General features: G+C 39.7%; 1 protein-coding gene across 1 annotated transcript in view; it reads right to left on the bottom strand.

Moving 5' to 3' along the window:
• The window catches only part of SACS (sacsin molecular chaperone), a 57,439-nt gene that overhangs the window by 20,755 nt on the left and 17,348 nt on the right, over nucleotides 1-19,336 (bottom strand). The window contains exons 3-8 of the mRNA XM_069883223.1: nucleotides 17,482-18,039; nucleotides 8,471-8,621; nucleotides 8,282-8,369; nucleotides 5,351-5,436; nucleotides 1,736-1,847; nucleotides 406-552 (exon numbers count right to left, since the gene is read on the bottom strand). Of these exons, the coding sequence (XP_069739324.1) occupies nucleotides 406-552; nucleotides 1,736-1,847; nucleotides 5,351-5,436; nucleotides 8,282-8,369; nucleotides 8,471-8,621; nucleotides 17,482-17,504 (607 nt within the window). The 5' untranslated portion in view covers nucleotides 17,505-18,039. The remainder of the gene's footprint in view (nucleotides 1-405; nucleotides 553-1,735; nucleotides 1,848-5,350; nucleotides 5,437-8,281; nucleotides 8,370-8,470; nucleotides 8,622-17,481; nucleotides 18,040-19,336) is intronic.

Here is a 19,336-nt window from a genome sequence, read left to right as displayed (position 1 = left end):
TGCTTATGCTTATGTCACGGCTTATTATGCAAAGAACCTGCATAAAAGTTTTGGTCTAGTCAAATCTTTCATTTTTCTGCTTGCATAGCTACCCTACATTAAGGGACTCTACAATACAAACAGCAGTGTGTAACTGAAATAACTGTGTACAGGCAGGTTCACTTCAATACAGGTGACTAAGTACATACTGATGTTAACAAGAAGAAACAAACCTCCTCCTAAAAACCTGCAAAATCCAAAGGATACCTTGAGTTTTAGAAAAATATGAATGCTTCTTGAGTTAACTTGGCCAGGGATCTAGTTTAGAAATGCACTATAGAGAAAATAAATGTTTGACAAAGATCTAAAAAAATTAAACAGTTTAAAACTTCAACATTTTCATTTTAAAATACCTATTCAGAGTACCTGTTATATGATAAACCGAATTAAAGCCGATTCCAAATCTTCCAACTTTCAGGGGATCATCTTTCTTCCTGCTTCTTGCTATTTCCTGTATTCCATGCCAGTCCTCAGGCGTGAAAACTGCATCATTATATGCATAAAAAGCTGGCCCTATAATAAAGAGGCAAGTGTTAAAAAGATGAGAGAAGAAAACTATTTGTTGTTAAAAATTTCTAGGAAACAAACTTACAATACTGAGAAAGTATTTCTTCAGACATGTGCAAACTTAATGGAGAAGGTATGACTCAAACTGAAAACAAATTATACTTGGCAATGAAAGGGAGGTATACAGTAGCAAGCAAAACAGAAGAAGATGGATCTACCTCTGCATATGGTACTTAAGAGATTTATATTCTGATGTGGTATCTAGTTCTGATGTCACATTATAAAAGGAGGATTCTAAAAAACTGAACCAAAAGCAGAAAACAAGAAAACTTCTGAAAGAAGAAATGTCCTGTGGCACAAATCTTGAAATTGATCTGTTCAGTCTATCAAAAACATGGTTGAAAGACATACTAATCACAGTCTAATACCTCCACTGGAAGGAAACACATGGCAAAATATAACAATAACTTGTGTCTAGAAAGTAAGACAAACTCAAACTAGAAAACATAATGAAGATGATCAACTACTGAAATAAAGCTAAAAACAAGAAGTAGCGGACCATTCATCACTGAAATTTTCAAATCATGACTGGATGCCTTTCGGGATGATCTGTTTGATAAAAACTAATTTGTTTGACAAATACATAATTGACCTCTATCACACAAAGCTGTATTAGATGATGTAAAAACCTTTGCATGCAGCGAAGTTTGGTATAAGGGTGAAAAAATAAGAGATGGGGAAGAAAACAGAACTGTCTGGAGAGCGCTGAAATCTAAAGGGTCATCTTTACACTAGGAACTGGTAACAGTTCTGAAAAGGTTAATGAAAAAAATCTGAAAATTATTGTCTAATATCCCAAGCATTCTCTTATCTGTTAGGTCTTATTGAACTTTGTTTACTTGCTCAACTAAAAATCCTTTCTTGTATTTTCGGACACCGAACGAACCCAGAAAATAAACCCAGGATACAGTCACCCTGGGAGAAGCAACTTAATCTTCATGCTCTGCTTTATTCTTTCTCAAATAATATTAACTGGAAGCACTTGGAAAGCTGCTACTGATAGGTAGCAATGGAAGTAGCAATGGAGCCATCCCTATATGATCATCTCCATACAGCAAAGAGAAAAACATAGAACCACATGCATATTGAAGAATAATGGCCAAAATTAATAAATGAAAATTATATTTACCCTGATATTGTGCCATGTCCTTTGACCATAGCGTTTCTGTTCCATACTGAGTTTCATCATACAAAAACCTAACCTCTGTGGCACCAGCGTCCTCTGCATTCTGTATCAGTTCCTGTGACAAAAACCAACCAAACAAAACCGAAGTATAATTCATCAACATTGCACAGATTCTAGCAGTGACTTTCCAACTTACACAGTAGAAAATAATAAGGAATTATCATAAGTGTAACTGTTTTCATATTTTTCAACTAAAATAGTTTTGTTCAGTTTACTTCAATGAAAACAGACATTATTATAAAAGGAATACACAAATACTATAAAAGTTATTTGAATTTGGAGCTCAACTACCATATATAACCAATATTCATAAAATTTATTAATAAGCTACTAAATTGTTACTATTGTAATTATTATCCCAAATTAGAGTTGTACAACTCTCAACACAACAGAGGATGGTAAAAAAAAAAATAAAGTTTGCTGTTAAGCCCACGTGACAGCTGTAAGACAACAGAGAGGCAACAAGTCATAAAAGGGCAATACACAGTCCTTCTTTACATCAACTGAATTCCATTTAAGTCAACATCTCGAAATATGAACCAGCTGTTCAAGAGCCATGGTGCTCACTTCTAATGCCCCTGCAGTAAAAGTCTGCAAAACAGTTCTGCTCAGTAACTGTAAATCGTGAACCAACAGAGCTCACCAATTGAATCAAGCCCATAGACTAGAAAGAGGCTGATGTTAAGACTTTGTTAAATAGTACTAGTAGTGATGAGAGCTGTGGAAAATTCTAGCAACTAAAATGACAATAAACTACTTCTGTAAACACTACCATTAATAAAATATGTCTATTCAGTCCCATTTACATCAATAGCAATATACACTGCAGACACGTAAGCACGATTACATATACCTACAGGACTAGAGCTTCACACAATGCTCTGTTTAAACTGAATCATCAAAGTGTATCAGGGCTCCAAAGATACATACACTCATACATACATAAGACAGACAACGTGTACATTATTGTGGGCATATGTAAGTTTGACATAAGGAAGTATCTCAGCTGGAGTGAAAAGGTATGTCAGTAAATCAAATTGCATCCAATGATATACATACAACATAAATTCCATTCTGTTATGTGTAAAAAATTTTAAAAAGACTTGCTCACAAGATACACCTTTAAAAATGCAAGTAGGAGCACATATTTCAGATTAGGTTGCATTCTAATATAGTGTTGACAATAAAACGAGCTCACTGCTATCCAATATCTGGTTTCAGAACTATAACCCCTCAATCTTTCACTCTGCAACAGTATGTTCTGTCTATAAGGCATATTGCACAAGTAACCAAAATACACTGTTTATATTGCTACTTGTACAGAATTTTGAAGCAAATGAGACAGCAAGAAATAAACCCACAGTTCCGCATACATAACACATTTTTAAAGAATTTCCACAAGGTATTTAACTACAAAAAACATATAATTCTTCTTCCAAAAGAATGACTATGGCAACCATTCCAGAAGATACAAAAAAGATAGCCAAAGCCTCTAGAAAAATTAAAAAACAAGTATGGAAACCACCCTGTAGTCAGTGACTTGCATTCGTGCTGTGGCACACGGAACATCTGCTACATTCAGCTGTTAACAGCATTGTTTGAAGCAACCAAATAGCAAAATCCATTTTAATAGATCAGCAAAATTCCTGGTAGTAATCCTTCCCTAACAGTCTGTTAACTCTACACTGTAAACTATGAAAAGAGGAACATTTCTAGTTTTAGATTTACCTACCTGATTTCCAAGGACGTTAATTTATTTCTTTATTTTGGAATAAAAAAATGGGCTTAAATTTTTAAGAAGGTCTGAACCCTTCATGATTCAAATGCATCTTACAGATTTAGCTGGTATTGGGAAAAAGTAAGCACCCACCCTAAGAACAGACACTGCTAAGAAAATATTCACAACACATTTTGCCAAAACAACTGAAGATATGCTTATCTTAAGCATTCACACTAAAATTAATCAAGTTGCACAGTTGCAAAGAAAACCTTCCAAGAGACACTCATGAACTCTCATCATCTGTCACCATTTGTACTGGTGTGTTTTATATATACAGATATATATCTCTTCCAAAACTCATTAGTTATAATGTGGCATTCCATACACTAAGGAAACGAGCTTCCTAACATCTGTGATGAAGCATTCTAGATGAGAAGTTTAAGATCTAACTATAACCTAACCACTCCAGATTCTCTTCAAACAGGACTTGACAAATTCAGAAAGATCTGTGTTTTTTCTGAACACAAAATCATAGAATGGTTTGGGTTGGAAAGGATCTAGTCCAACCTCCCTGCCATGGGCAGGGACACATCCCACTAGACAAGGTTGCTCAGAGACCCATCCTACCTGACCATGAACACTTCCAGGGATGGGGCATCCACAACTTCTCTGGGCAACCTCTTCCAGTGTCTCACCACACTGACTGTAAAATATTTCTTCTTTATGCCCCATCTAAACCTATCCTCTTCTAGTTTGAAACCCTCCCACCTTACCCTGTTGCTACAGAACCCAGCAAAAAGTCTCTCTCCATCTTTCTTATAAGCCCACTTTGCATATTGAAAGGCTGCAATAAGGTCACATCAGAGTCATCTCTTCTCCAAGCTGAACCACTCCAAGTCTTTCAGCCCTTCTTCACAGGATACGTGTTCAGGCCATGTCTAAAGTAAGGTAAGGTGAATTCCCCTCTACCTATCCATCATCCTACTTACCAAAAATGTTTTAAGGCTTAAATCAGCGCTGTTATTTCCATTGTAAGGTTTGTACATGTAACATTCAAAATTCAAATGTGGAAAATCACAACGTAGCATGATCTACTATTGCATTCTTTGAAGTCTTGTGGACCAATGACAAAACACATAAAAAGCACTGACCTCAGTTCAGAAAATCCTGTGACACTCTTTGCTATAAGAAGCAATTTCTAGACTAAAAATGTTTTTCAGCTCATACTAAACTAATGGGTTTGTTACTTTATTCACTCTAGAGCAAGTCTCCCAAAAGCCACTCAAAGATTCCCATCTTAAAAGTGCTCTTAATCTAATGATGAAATTTTTCTGACACTGTCAAAGCCCACTAAGGAAAATGTATTCCGCTACTCACAAAATCTACAGCAAGATTTTTATTGAAGTCTCCATCTTACCCCAATCTTATACTAAGATAATCCCTCCTGAAAAATTGTATATACTATAATGTGGTTTTACCACAGCTTATAGCAGAGATGAACAATAAAGTAACAAGCAAAATAAACATTTTTGATAACTCACTCACATAAAGTACACTATGAAGTCTCTGACTTATAACACTTGCATCTTTTCTTTTTTCATAAATTACAACAGCATCTGTGATAAGCAAACTCAAAAGATGTTAAATACACACACATACACACAAAAAGCCACACAACTAACTGCCTCCCCCACAGAAATGGGGAAACATGTATCTCCTGTACTAGCATGAATATCAAATAAGGTATGACAACTGCAGGATTTGCCAGTAAGTTTTAAACTAGTAGTACTAGGTCATGCATATTAAATGACTGCTAAAACACACCATTTGTTACATACCTTAAGAATCTGTCCTCCTTCTGGGTATCTTCTTAAAATATCCTTAAGAAAATCAACAAGTGGCGGAGTTGTTTGTCCAAAGCGACCTAAAAAGCAAAGAAACAAATAATAATCTGTGTATTATGCTACTAAGCATTTAATTTCAAATAAAAAGAAACACTAAACAATTACTCGGAATTTAGAAAAAAAAATTAAAACTAAATCAAGGCCTGATACAGTGAAATCTTATATTTCCAAACTCAACTGTAAAAATATTACATTATAAATCTTTTTATTTAAAAAAAACAGCAGTCTTGGTGTTAGTGTCAGGATGCTGGTTTTTATCTGGATTAAACAAATTTGGGGGCTAAGTCTCTGTATCTGTTATACCCCAGCTCTAATTACTGGATGTTAAAATATAGCAACTCCAAAAGGACTTTAGTTAGCAGGACATTATTCTAGCTCAGCAGTGGCTCTGACTTTCTTATAGCCAGTGATGATCCTTATTGACAGCTACACACAGACATGGAACACTTTGGCTCTAGTGTACACTTCTGGAATCGTGGTGCTGAGCTTGGTGGTGACTTTGGTGTTACCCAGGCTTCGTACAGGAGGGAAGAGTTTCAGAAAGGTTACCAAGCATTATGAAGTTCTGCTTCAAGAGAAAGAATCTTAACACAGAATGAAAGGATCAGTACTCTTCCATTCAAACTGCGGTTTGAGGCTGAAGAGCAACTCCCTAAATCCAAACCTCTAAAACACATCCTTCAAACAAATATAAATGATTCAATCCCTGTATGGAAAACACTCTACTGATGCCCCATCTAGCACTTCCCTTTAAAGTTATTAATAAAGTAATTACTCTCTTCCCCTCCCTTTTTCCATATCTGTGTGTTACGAAGCACAGATACACATTATTTGTAGAACAAAATATTAGATTAAAAAAACCCAACACAGAATCCTCAGCAAAGATGAAAAGGGGCATAGATAAGAAAGATCTATTTGCTGAGAAAACATCAAACATTGTCTTTATGGAAGTTTCATATCACTCTATTTAAGGTAACTTAATAGTATCAATTAAAAAAACACCAAGAAATCACAACTCACACCTTAAAGCGTGGGAAGTATTTTATAATTTTTGTTATTGTTTTTACAGTCTACAGAAACATACAGAAGTCAACACACAATATGCAAACTTCCACAATAAGGTAAACTGATCAATAGTAGGAAAGTTCGGGTGTTTCTTTCCTTAAAAGTCATTCTCTAGAAACAAGAGACTGATCTCCAAGTCTAACTTGGGCAGGCAAACAGAAGAGTTTACACAACACATTTCCCTATGGAAACCACAAAACCAAACAAGTAACTTCTCAGTGACAGGACTGAAGATAGACATTATTCTAACTCTTTTCATCTAAGAGCCCAGGTACTGTATGCATGTCATAAAAATTACTCTGTCTTTAGATCATGACTTATTTTATCAAAGGTTGAATTGATTTTTCTTGAGTATTACAGCCGGTGATATTTAACATAATACTGATTCCACAAAACTGAGGGAGAAATTTTTTCCCCAGTAAGGAAAGCCAAGCATTGGAACAGGAACCCAGAGAGGCTGTGCAGTCTCCATCCTTGGAGACTTTCCAAACCAGACCAGATGAACCCTTGAGCAACTCCATCTGACCTCAGAGCTGACCCTGCTTTGAAAAGAAGGCTGGACTAGAGAACACCAGATGTACCTTCTAACATGAACTATGCTGCAATCACATGAAATGATTATGCACTATTTGATAGACACCAGCGATGAATGAACACAGAGGAGACAAGGGTGATCTTTAAGAGTACTTCAGCAGCCAACATGCATGGCTCTACTGACCATGCACTTCCTGAAGTCAAATTCAGGGCTTTCCTTGATTCATCTGCTGTAAAGAAACACCTCAGAACTGAAAGACTCCAGAATGAACACACAAGACTAGTACTAAAGCCTTCTGATCTGTTAGACTGACTTAAGTCAGAGTTGTGGGCCAGAAAATGTCAAGTGCCTTATCTAGACATGGACTGCTTAGAGTGATATCTCTATGAAAATGTCACAGACAAATGTTCCACCCCTAGGCACAAAAAAACAGCAAGAGTTTTTCTTTTCCATGAAAGATTTCTCAAGCCTACTGCACTATCTTCTCCATACACTTGCATGGCTAAAAAAACAAAGAAGAAAACAACTTCTTATTTTGTCTTATCACAGCTCACATACAGCAAAAAATCAACAGAGTAAACAGTCAAGAATGAAAGAAATTAAAATGTTTGACACCATAGAACCATGGGGTTCATTTCCATAATGGATCTTCTAACCATTGCAGGTTCTACAGAAAGTGGACATGAACTTCTGGCTACCATAAAAGTGCTTCATTTCCCTCTGTCACTAGGAAACCATCAACCTGTACACTCATGGCTTCCATAGACTAAGAAATACAACATTTTCCAATATCAATTATAATATCTGCGTGAAAAGAAGAGTTTCCTTCTTTTCAAAAGAAAAACAAACAAAAAAAATCAGAAGAAATCAAAAATTTTTTACCAATGGTATAGTTTCCTACACAGCAGTTACTGAAAACATCCTTTCAGTATCCAAACTGCTTACAAGTATTCAGCCTACTTTATATGAGACAAGGCAGCTATTAATGCTGCTGCATGGCAAGTTTTATTGATTCCAAAGGACAGCAATGTTGTAATTTCTACACGTGAAAATATAAATGAAAGATTAAACAAATACCAAGGCACTTAAAAAGGTAAGTTTAATTTTCCTGAAGCAGAATGAAAAGAACAAGTGAAGGGATACCTAGAACTTTCACGAAAAATAATGTCTTCGCATTTAATGTGAATAATTCCAATTAACTCCAGACTGCAATAGAAAATGCTTTGACCATACAGTTCATAAACAGAGACAAGTATATTTCATACCTCCTCCTTTCAACCCTTTTGACTGAAGCTTCAGAAAAACTTGATTTTGAGACTTCTGAAGATCTGCAATCTTGATACCATCAGATAACTGAAACAAAAAAATGAGATGGATCTTGATCAGAACATTCTGCACCATGAATGGTTTACTGTAGAAATGAAGCTTTCTGCCTCGTTGTCTGCGCCGCTCACCTCTGTCCCACCGAGCCACAGCTGCTGCTCAGCGCAGGGGAGCCCAGTTTCCTCCTCGATCCGCGCCTTCACGGCCGCCACCGCCACAGCAGGCGGCAGCTCGAAGGTCCTGCAGCCCAGGCAGTCGTGGAGGATGGTCACTCGGGGCAGCCTGCAACAACACGAGAGACGCCAGCTGAAGAGAGGCCTGCAGCACCCAGCCTCGCCACCTGCCAGCCTTGGCACCACGCAGCACCAAGACAGGCGCCCGTGCAGATGCGCGGGTGTGGATGCAGGGATACAGGGATGTGGGTGTAGGGATGCGCAGGTGCGGATGCAGGGATACAGGGATGTGGGTGTAGGGATGCGGGGATGCGCGGGAGTGGATGCAGGGATATGGGGATGCGGGTGTAGGGAAGCATAGGTGCGGATGCAGGGATACAGGGATGCAGGTGTACGGATGTGGGGATGCGTGGGAGTGGATGCAGGGATACATGGATGCAGGCATAGGGGTGCGGGGATGTGTGGGAGCGGATGCAGGGATGTGGGTGTAGGGATGCATGGGTGCGGATGCAGGAATACAGCAATGTGTGGATGCAGATGTAGGGATGCAGGGCTGCACGGATGCGGGTGTAGGGATGCGCAGGTGCGGATGCAGGAATACAGGGATGTGGGTGTAGGGACGCGGGGATGCGCAGGTGCGGATGCAGGGATACACAGATGCAAGGGTGCGTGGATGCAGGTGTAGGAATATAGGAATGTGTGGGTGCAGATACAGGGATGCAGGGATGCGGGTGCAGGGATGCGTGGGTGCAGGTGTAGGGATATAGGAATGTGTGGGTGCAGATACAGGGATGCAGGGATGCAGGTGCAGGGATGCGTGGGTGCAGGTGCAGGGATACAGGGATACGGGGATGCACAGATGCAGGGATAGGGATGTGGGGATGCACAGGTGCGGATGCAAGGATACAGGGATGCAGGCGTAGAGATGTGGGGATGCACGGGTGTGGATGCAGGGATACAGGGGGATGCGGGGATGTGTGTGCAGGGTGCAGGGACGTCCGGGTGAGGGGGCGCGTGGGTGCTGTTGCAGGGCTATGGGGATGCGCAGATGGGGGTGTAGGGATGCGGGGATGCGCAGGTGCGGATGCAGGAATACGGGGATGCAGGTGTAGGGATGCGGGGATGCGCGGGTGCGGACGCAGGGCTACGGGGATGCACAGGTGAGGGTGCAGGGCTACGGGGATGTGGGTGCAGGGTGCGGGGCCGCGCGGGTGCGGATGCAGGGGGTGCGGGGGCAGGGGGCGCCGGGGCAGGCGGGCGCCGGGATGCGCGGGCGGGCGCGTCTCTCCGGGCCGCGGAGGAGCCGCTCCCCGCCGCCGCCACTCACATGCCCACAGCGCCGCCGGGAAGGGGAGGGACCCGGGCTCGGGAGGAAGAGGAAGCCGGGGAGGAGGCAGCCTCTTTTTTTTCTGCTGTTCTGTCAGTCACTTAGAGTCATAGAACAGTTCGGGTTGGAAGTGACTTTAAAGATCATCCAGTTCCGACCCCCCCGCCATGGGCAGGGACACCTCCCACCAGACCAGGCTGCCCAAGGCCCCATCCAACCTGGCCTTGAACACCTCCAGGGATGGGGCAGCCACAGCTTCCCTGGGCAACCTGTGCCAGGGCCTCACCACTCTCATCAAGAAGAAATTCTTCCTTATATCAAGCCTAAGTCTGCCCCTCTCCAGTTTATACCCACTGCCCCTAGTCCTATCACTAAAAGCCTTTGTCCCTCCACAGCTTTCTTGTAGAAATCAGTCCCTTGGTTGATCATGAATATTTCATAGAGTAATAAAACAGGTTGGGTTGGGTTGGAAGGGAATTTGAAGATCATCTAGTTCCAATGTATCTTCGGCTTTATCTAATAAGGTGTGTTAAGTCATCGTGCCATCCAAGACTTGTGGAAAGTGTGCTTTCTGATGAAAACGGAGCTTTAGCCTGTATGTGATCCCAACAAGCTAAGGGGACCTTGAGAAACTTGTAGAGGGGGCTAGCAGAAACCTCCAAGTTTCATTGTGTGCCCAGTCCTGTGTCTGAGACCAACAGCTGTGTTCCAGCGATGGGCTGAATTGCAGCCCTGCTTCCAGGGGGTTGGGGATGCCAGGCAGAACATTAGGGAACAGTGTGCACTCCCGAGAAGGAGGATGACCAAGAGATCGAGGCAATCAAGTTTCTGTTCAGTGCTAGTGAGACTGGATCTAGGATGCTGTGGCCAGAATGTGGTGCTATTGGGCTTCTTCAGTTCCAGATCCCAGGTGAGGATTGCCAACAGGGTCAGGCATCCAAAGCACATGATCTAAAAGGCGAGGATGAGGGAGTTGGGCTTGTTTAGTCTGAGGAGGAGGAGACTAAAGGGCAATGTAGTAACATCCCACAACTACCTTAAGGGCAGTTACAAAGGCAACGGAACTGAACTCTTCTTAGCAGTGCCATGCTAACAAGAGGCCATGGTAACAAACTGCATCTTGGGAAGTTCACACTGGACAGAAGCAAAAAAGCTGCCAGCAGTAGAGTAGCAAGAGGATGGGTTGTCTAGAGGCACTCTTTATGTATGGAGTATTTTCAAGGCTTAGCCAAGACTGACCCAATCCAGTATTGCTGATCCTCTACTTTGAGGAGGAAGATGGACTACAGACCTCCAGCCAACAATTCCCTGTCATTCCAACAGGTCCTCAGTTCCAGTCCCTGACGAAACTAATACATTTATGAATTTACTCAGTGACAGGGAGTTAAAACTACCACTTGGCAGCAACAGAGTTTCTGTGAAAGGGGGGAAAGACACAACGAATCCATTTGCAGAAAGTGTATCAACCCAAGAAAAGATGAGCCCACTAAAATGGAAGGACCCAACACAATATCTAAGTAGACAGAGCTTTGCCAGTGCTGCAACACCTTAGTTTGTTCGTATATTGAATAGTATAGGATTATAAGAAAACATTGGAAATTTTGTGGATCTGATCCTGCCTTCACCAGAAATAATAAAAAAATACCTATTTTAACTTATGCAAGATGGATCTCTCTGCTTTATTTTAGCTTTGTTCATTTTTCTGTCATTTAATCTTCTTAACTTTCCATTTTGTTACATCCCCTTCACAGTTTGTCGTTACGGATTTTTATAGACTATGTCCAAAGGAATGAGAAGGCTGCCTTCCTATCTCTTCTGTTAATCTTTCTGTGTCTTGATACCAAGGGAATATACTACCTGCAGAAGGATGTGGCAGGAGGGGCACAACTGTGGATGACAGAACAAGGTGGAAGGAGTGAAACCCAATGCAGTCCCATCCGTATCAGCTACTAAAACAATCTCCACCAGTCAACAGTTCAGCCACAAGACGCACTGGCAAAACTGAATTCTTCTTCACCAGTTGGGATCACAGGAGTGCTTTAGCATTTAAAGAAGCGTGCACATTTGTTTGAATGGGAACTTGGAGAGAAACAGATCTATCTCAACTAATAGCCACCTCTCTATCCTGAAGTACTTGAAGTGTATGACATATTAAGGGGCACAGACAATCCTGGTGTCAGTGTTTGGCTTAAGTTCTCCAACCCATGTCACATCACATGACAAGGCAATACTCCCACATCATTTAGCCTTGAGGAGGCTGATGGGAGACTTTATTGCTCTGTACAACTATCTGAAAGGAGGTTGTAGAGAGGAGGGAGCTGGCCTCTTCTCCCAAGTGACAGGGGACAGGACAAGGGGGAATGGCCTCAAGCTGCGCCAGGGGAGGTTCATGCTGGACATCAGAAAAAAAATTTTCAAAGAAAGGGTCATTAGGCACTGGAACAGGCTGCCCAGAGAGGTGGTTGAGTCACCATCCCTGGAGGTGTTTAAAAAACAGGTGGATGAGATGATCAGGGACATGGTTTAGTGGTTGATAGAAATGCTTGGACTCGATGATCCTGCAGGTCTTTTCCAACCTGGTGATTCTGTGATCATGTCCTGTGATAATTCAACATCAATATTGGAGGAAAAAACTCCTGGTACCACAGATTCTGTCTAGTATGTGACCTCTGCAGTAGAGGGGGAGGAGCTGGGAAGAACTGGTGATATACACTGCAACTGTGTGAGGTTTGGGCAAAGAAGCTGGACTCCTGAGCTCCTGGAAATTAACCACACCTCTTCTCATAAATCTGATCCTTTCATTACAAGGGAGACTGGTTTTTTCATACTAGGAGGAATGAATGTCCCATTTCTATTTACTATGGGACACCTTTCATTTGCCTCTCCTGTATTATATGTTTTCTATTCTGTTTTCCTCCTTTGATAATTTCTGCATTTGGGTTGGGTTTTTGTTCTGTCCATCCAGATAGAAGCAAGATGTCCATCCTCTTAATACTTGTGTATTATTACTTAAGGCATGTGGTCTGATGCAGCTCTTGGGTCACCTGCAGTGTGCTTGTTGTCATGCTTCTTGGCACAGTTTTGACTTCAGGATAACGATCAGGCATGTTTCATAAAACGAGGACAACTAACAAAGAGACAGAGTGGACAAGGGCATTTTGGTTTAGGGCTAAAGGCTGTCAAGTTTTTTAGACCTTAGCTGTGCTATGCCACTTTACTTATTACCTAGATGCTGTTATTGGTGATAATCAGCAAGACTGCCACTGATTTCAGTGATGCCAAAATTTCAAATTACCATTTTCATGGCCTAACCTAACAAGAGAAGGCACTGATTTAAGTAACAGAGATAAGGAAAGTGAACATCAATACTGATACCAGATCCAAAGAAAAGAGAAAAAGCAGCTCTTCTCAAACTGTATCAAAAACAAAAATATATCACCAGATATATATATATAAAAAAATAGTAGCATTCTGAGTACAGTTTCAATAGAACCCTGTTTGCAGAAACTTACTTGGAATTTAAAGCCACTCCTACAGTCTTAATTATAATGCTGATTTCTATCAGCAATGTACTGACCACTGATCTGGCAAGGAACGTAGAATATAAATCTCCTTTTTATTTCCAAGTGATTTATAAATATCCAATTATCCATTATCAAACTCCATTTCTTGCAGCTTATGACAGTGCTGTTTGTAAACCTTTTTTCTTCTTAATTTAAATAAAAATATTGTAGAAAAGTAATTTTATAGAAATTACACTGTCTGACCAAAATGGAGTACATATTCCAGTTTGCAGGTTTTCACAACAGAACAAAACCCACCCTTTTTTTTAATCTTGCTTATCCTTTTGGAAAACAGAACTGTAAAAGCTGTGTAATCCTAGTGAAGTTAAAGGTATTGCATAAATATTTGTTATGTAGATCTGCTATTAATGGTTGCACATGACAATGTATTTGACCTGACTTTGTGGGAATTTTGTAGCCACGACAATTAAGAAAGAAAATCTTTTACATCTAAAATGATTGGGACTGATCTGAGAATTCTTAAACACTACATATAGAAATTCCTATGATAACATTTTTTAATCACTTTTCCAAGGAGAATAGCACTTAAAAGTACATATGGAAAACTCTCTTTTGGCTATGAAGTGTTGTGTTCTGTTTGGATCAGAATGAGGTCATACAAGAAGGGACATGCAGTAAAAAAGATGGAAAGAGTCTATGCAACACTAAAGTATTTTTATAAAAATGACATCAAAGCCATTTTCTTAGTGACATTTCCTTGAAAAGAGAAATTCTGTGTTGTGGAATGACCTCATATTTCCAATAATTTAAAGTAAGTGCGCAGTAGCAGAAAAAGATGGGTGCAAATCCCTTCCTTCCTCATCACCATGCTTAGAAAGATGGAATGGAGTCTGCAGAAGGTTATGTGGAGTGGTAAGAAACAAACATTTTTAGGTCACTAGTGCAAGGGGAAACCCAGTACAGTACAGTAGCTTCCATAGCAACAAATAACGTTCTGCAGTGCTGGCAGGCAAGTAGCAGTGACTCAACAGTTACATCCAGAATAGAGATAATGCATGCCAAACATAAAACCAAAACTTCCTCCAACACAGTAAGCACTTACCTTCAGTTTAAAATCAATTCCTTAGTGTTTCTAAAAGGTGTTTTAAACATTACATTGTATACACTTCACATTAGCTGTAGGTTTCAGATTGCACTGGTAGTCAATGCCAGAAGTTTGCTTTATCCTTGCTTACTAATGCCCTCTCAAGAAGTCTAAGAATAAACTTACCATTTTCTGGATGACACGTGCTTCGCATTGGAAAGCCACCCTTACGGAAAAGTTTCTATTTTATTTGAATTGCTTCATTAACACAAAACAAGTAATTTTTTTTCTTAAAAGAAATCACTGAAATGGCTATAGTTCTACCTTGACCAAAAAAGCCCTCTGGCCTGTGAAGCATTTGGTTCAAACAAAATATCCAATTTCACCCCAAAATATGTTACAAACAAAATGTACTGAAACTACTTTATTATAGGTTGGTGCAGTGAGTTTAAATAAATTCTCCTACCCTGCACTCTGCATATGAAACCATTAAAGACAGCTTCTAAACAAAATACCTACATGATCACCACTTGGTTAAGCATTAAAAAACTCGAGGAACGTATTATCTTATTCCTTTTGCAATCTCATAAGTCTCTTAATGTAAACTATCAAAAGAACAGGATACTTTTGAAATAATACTGAAAACAAATAAAAGATTTAAGGGCACAGAGGCCAGGACAGCCATTTCCATCTAATGATTTTGATCTCTCAGTTATTTGTTTAAATGTTCAAGCTAGTTCCTTGATGGCACTAAGAAAATGTTACAGAAAGTATATAAGAGACCCATAAAACATGTTTCAGTTTACTCCTTGCAGTTAAAGAGCAGAGAAAGAAGATACAAATAAATGATAAAGTTTTAAAATCTTCTCAAATGCTAAAGTAAAATTTCTCCTCAGATCTGCCTCTAGGAAAAGACTACTTTAAATTATGTCCTTGAAGAGAGGACCTAACCATATTCCATAGCACAGTAACCGTTACTCCACAAATTTGAGTTGCTAAGAATCACAGGATTTTCTATTCCAGATGGTACAAATAACAAAATACCAGTACAAAATGTTTGGCATTTCAAATTATGCAAAAGATTAAACCAAAATAGTGATAAAAATAAACTCCTCAATTGCTCTTTAGAGAGTTGCAGTAGGAGGGACTACAGTGTTGCAAGAATGGCTGTTGGCATACTTTTTTTAATAAGCAATATGTTAAATTACTGGTGGTGTTTTCTTACAGCCTTTGGTGCTAATAAAAGGGCCAGGCTTAGAACACCTACTTTAACCTTAAATCACTGAAAAAACAGAGCCTAAATTCGCAAATTTATTTCAGTGCCTAATGTAGCTTCCTAATACCATAATGAATGCAAGCCTAAGTTTTTTGCCTCCATTTAGGACACATGGTAATCAGCTTATCAAAGATAACTAAAATGAGATTACATATGCATTAATCATTTTAAGAAGTATTTCTCCATCTGTAATGCTTTTGAATACTGCATCTAATCATGCTTCAAAGCTTTGTAATATTTTCTAGGCAGCAGTGAACAGAGCCCTATGTATTTGGAGTAAAAATTAGAATATCAGAGGGAAATGCAAGATTTGCAATTTTCTTAAATTATGAAAGGCCACAACTTCAAACACCTCTGCAAGTGTCTGCACATCAGATAGTGGACGATACCCAGTAATATCCTTGCAGATACTGCTAGCTCTTCACTTCAGTATCAGTTCTGACTCCTTTGTAACAGGGTTTCATACAGAAGTACAAGCAATAATTTATCCTTCAGACAACAGAAGGGTGAGTGGCACAGAGGAAGAAACATGAGCCATATGTGAGGCCTTGTGAGAGGAAGGAAGGAAAAGGCAAAGAAGTGACACAGGGCACCGTATTCTGGAAAAACACAGAGATGATGTGAAAGGGATTCCCAAGTTACATGAGAAGTCCAGTCACATAATTGTAACAGCTGGAAATAAATACTCCTTCAAACACTAGCTCATACACAAGAGTTGCAGAATCGCTCATTGAGAATCAGAGGCTCTGTTTCCATGTTTCATCCTACATAAGGCAGCATGGGTAATAAAATACTGTCACAATTACACAGAGGGCTAATGAGGAGAAAGCATCATTTAGCCGTGAGAAGAGGAGACTGAGGGGAAACCTTATTGCTCTCTACAACTACCTTAAAGGAGGTTGTGGAGAGGAAGGAGCTCAGAAATTTCCAAATGTACAACATTTACATTAGAAGGGCATAGTAATCTGATCTAGAAGAAACAAAGAGAGATTCAAGCCCCTAAATTTTCTGTCCCAGAGTCACTTTGCAATAAAAATACATAACTTTCATGAATTTTCACAATATTACCCAGGAAGCTGGTGGAACAGACCCTGGAACAACATTTAGCCATTGCTAACAACCACTTTCTAACACAATGCAAACACACAGGAAGAAAACAGAGGCTGTACATTACAGCACTGCACATCAGCGGGGATTCTGCAGATTGCAAGGTTGAGGGTGGAGACAGTTGCCTTTATGCAGGCCCACTGATAGCAAGCAAGAACAATTCTAATTACAACTTAACATCCAAATAGGCATGTATCTCAAGATTTGTTTAGATACTTCTCACACAAGGAACTTGCTTTGCTTTTTAGCTGTTAGCAAGATTATACATTCTTCCCAGGAAAACAATATGTTAAAATCAAAGTTAGGCAAGTGCAGGAAGAAAACTTTTCTCTTTCACTTGTTTTCAAAAAATGCTATAGTGAATGGAGCCTGTACATGTAAACTGAAAGTTAGACTACGAATCTATTTCTCACAGGAGTGATGAATTTTTTTCAAGTAGTTCTCATTAATTTCAGAGACAATTCATAAGTTGATTCAGCAGAACGTGACACCTATGTACGATTTTGTAACTTAAGAAGTTGATTTCACCATTAAAAGTATCAATTTTTTATAAAGACTAGGCAAGTCTCAGACTCCTCTAACTGACCATGGGGTTTGAGCAAGGACATGGCAGCCCAACAGAGAATTCTTTCAGGATTTCTATTTTTTTACCTGTTTTTATCCTTGATCTCCATTGTCTCTTCTTTTTCTTTGATATCTTCCCAATAGGAACATGAAGCAGATATTGGATTTAGAAACTAGAAAATAATTTTGCAGTCTTCTTTGCTTGGTGGCTTATCATGCCTTCAGTGGACAGGAGAGAGCCCAAGCATGTGAAACTCCACTCAGTGTTCACTCCAACTCTGAACTCCCAAAGATGTCTGCATGCATCACCATCTGTTACTTCTCCAGCTTTCTTTTAAAGCCACTTGCTTAATTGTTCACAAAAGTTCCCTCACTTATTATCAGGAACAGACTTAATAGGACAGGTCTCAAGAAAGCCAGAGGGTCTTGCTTAGTTTCTTAAACTGAATTCAGGACGTGTGCTTGTGCAATGGATTTACACTAATCTTCAGGAGAAGGAGAGAATTCTGGAAGCTGCTTTTTCTGCTTGGTCTTCCTTTGTTTCTGGAAGCAGGCACAGTTGGAACAGTATTTGTGAGGGCCAGTCTGGCTTGCCTTTTCCTTCACGGCTGCTAGAAACCACTTCTTAACATCAGGTCAGAATTTCTGGAAGAAACGACACAAGAGAAAAGGAGTGGGTCATCAATACAAAACAGAATTGAACTGAAGGATATGGAGAAGTCATTTCCTCTGAGGGCATAGTTGCAGTTACTAGTTGTGAGTCATGATACTAATTATAAACTGCCTTGTGCATTACAGTATTTGCAGGCACATAGAGAACTGAAAAAGAGCAGTGAGGTTTCCTGCTTCTCCTCCAGTACGGTATCATACAACCAGTACAATAACTGACATACGTAGCTGTAAGTATGCTGAATAAGTGGGCTTGTTTTCAATTTCTTCCTTTGCATCAGTGTCTGCTTAAAAAAAAAAAAAAGAAAAAAAAGACTCGGGGATCTCTGTGACAGCCTTAACATAAAATTGTGCCATCAAATAAAATAACTAGCTGAACAGAACATTTGTGGAGAAGGATTTTGCCCTTCTATTTAAAATGACTTGAAGCTGGGGAAGAGATTGACTAGCTTGAAATGATTTTCCATAGGGAGGATTCAAAGTCTTCCCAGCTAATCCCCACTCCAAGCTACACTGGTCAACATCTACCCTGTGCTGCACGTACCTTTGAGAACTACTTCCTTCAAGCTGACACAGAATATTTGTAGCACCAGAAGAGAGTGTAAGTGAAGCAAGGTATGGGCTGCCAGGTAGCAGAAAATGTTTCAGTCTATACATGTTATTACCCAAGGAAGATAGGTTGAAAGAGTTGGAAGGACGACAGTGGTATTCCATTTTTGTTCTGCATCAGTGCAAATATAAATCCTTCTCTGAGCCTCTGACAGCGTTGGCAAGTCTTTTCATAATGTGCATTTGCGTATGACCCTCTTCAAATTGCAATTCTTTTCTGGCCCAGAAAGGGAAACAACTGCGGCTAAATTGCAAAAGGTGAATTAGCTTACTATGTGAGTATGATATTGAAATACAAATAGTATGAAAGAAAGGAGGGTAGAATTTCTGGCTTGAATATGTTTTTTTAATACTTAGGAATTTGCATACTTAGTTAGTAAATGAAATATCTAAGTATATAGCCTAAAGATTAATTCTGAATGAATGTTTACCATGAAAAGCAATACAGGGAATTTAACTTGGCATAATGTTATTAAGTGGCTTCTGTATCTATTTTTCTTTCTACAGATGCTGAGATGTATATCTAGCATGATATAAAGAAAATTATACCTAGCAAGATAGCAAAGAAAAGTTTCACACTGAAGTCATACTTAAGTAATACAGACTAAAGCAAACAGCCATGTGAATCCAGTCTCATTAACCCAGATACGGATGAGTAAAACCA

This window comes from Phaenicophaeus curvirostris, chromosome 1 (genome assembly GCF_032191515.1).
Source record: "Phaenicophaeus curvirostris isolate KB17595 chromosome 1, BPBGC_Pcur_1.0, whole genome shotgun sequence".
NCBI classification, from domain to species: Eukaryota; Metazoa; Chordata; class Aves; order Cuculiformes; family Cuculidae; genus Phaenicophaeus; species Phaenicophaeus curvirostris.
This window is presented reverse-complemented; position numbering and strand designations above follow the sequence as displayed.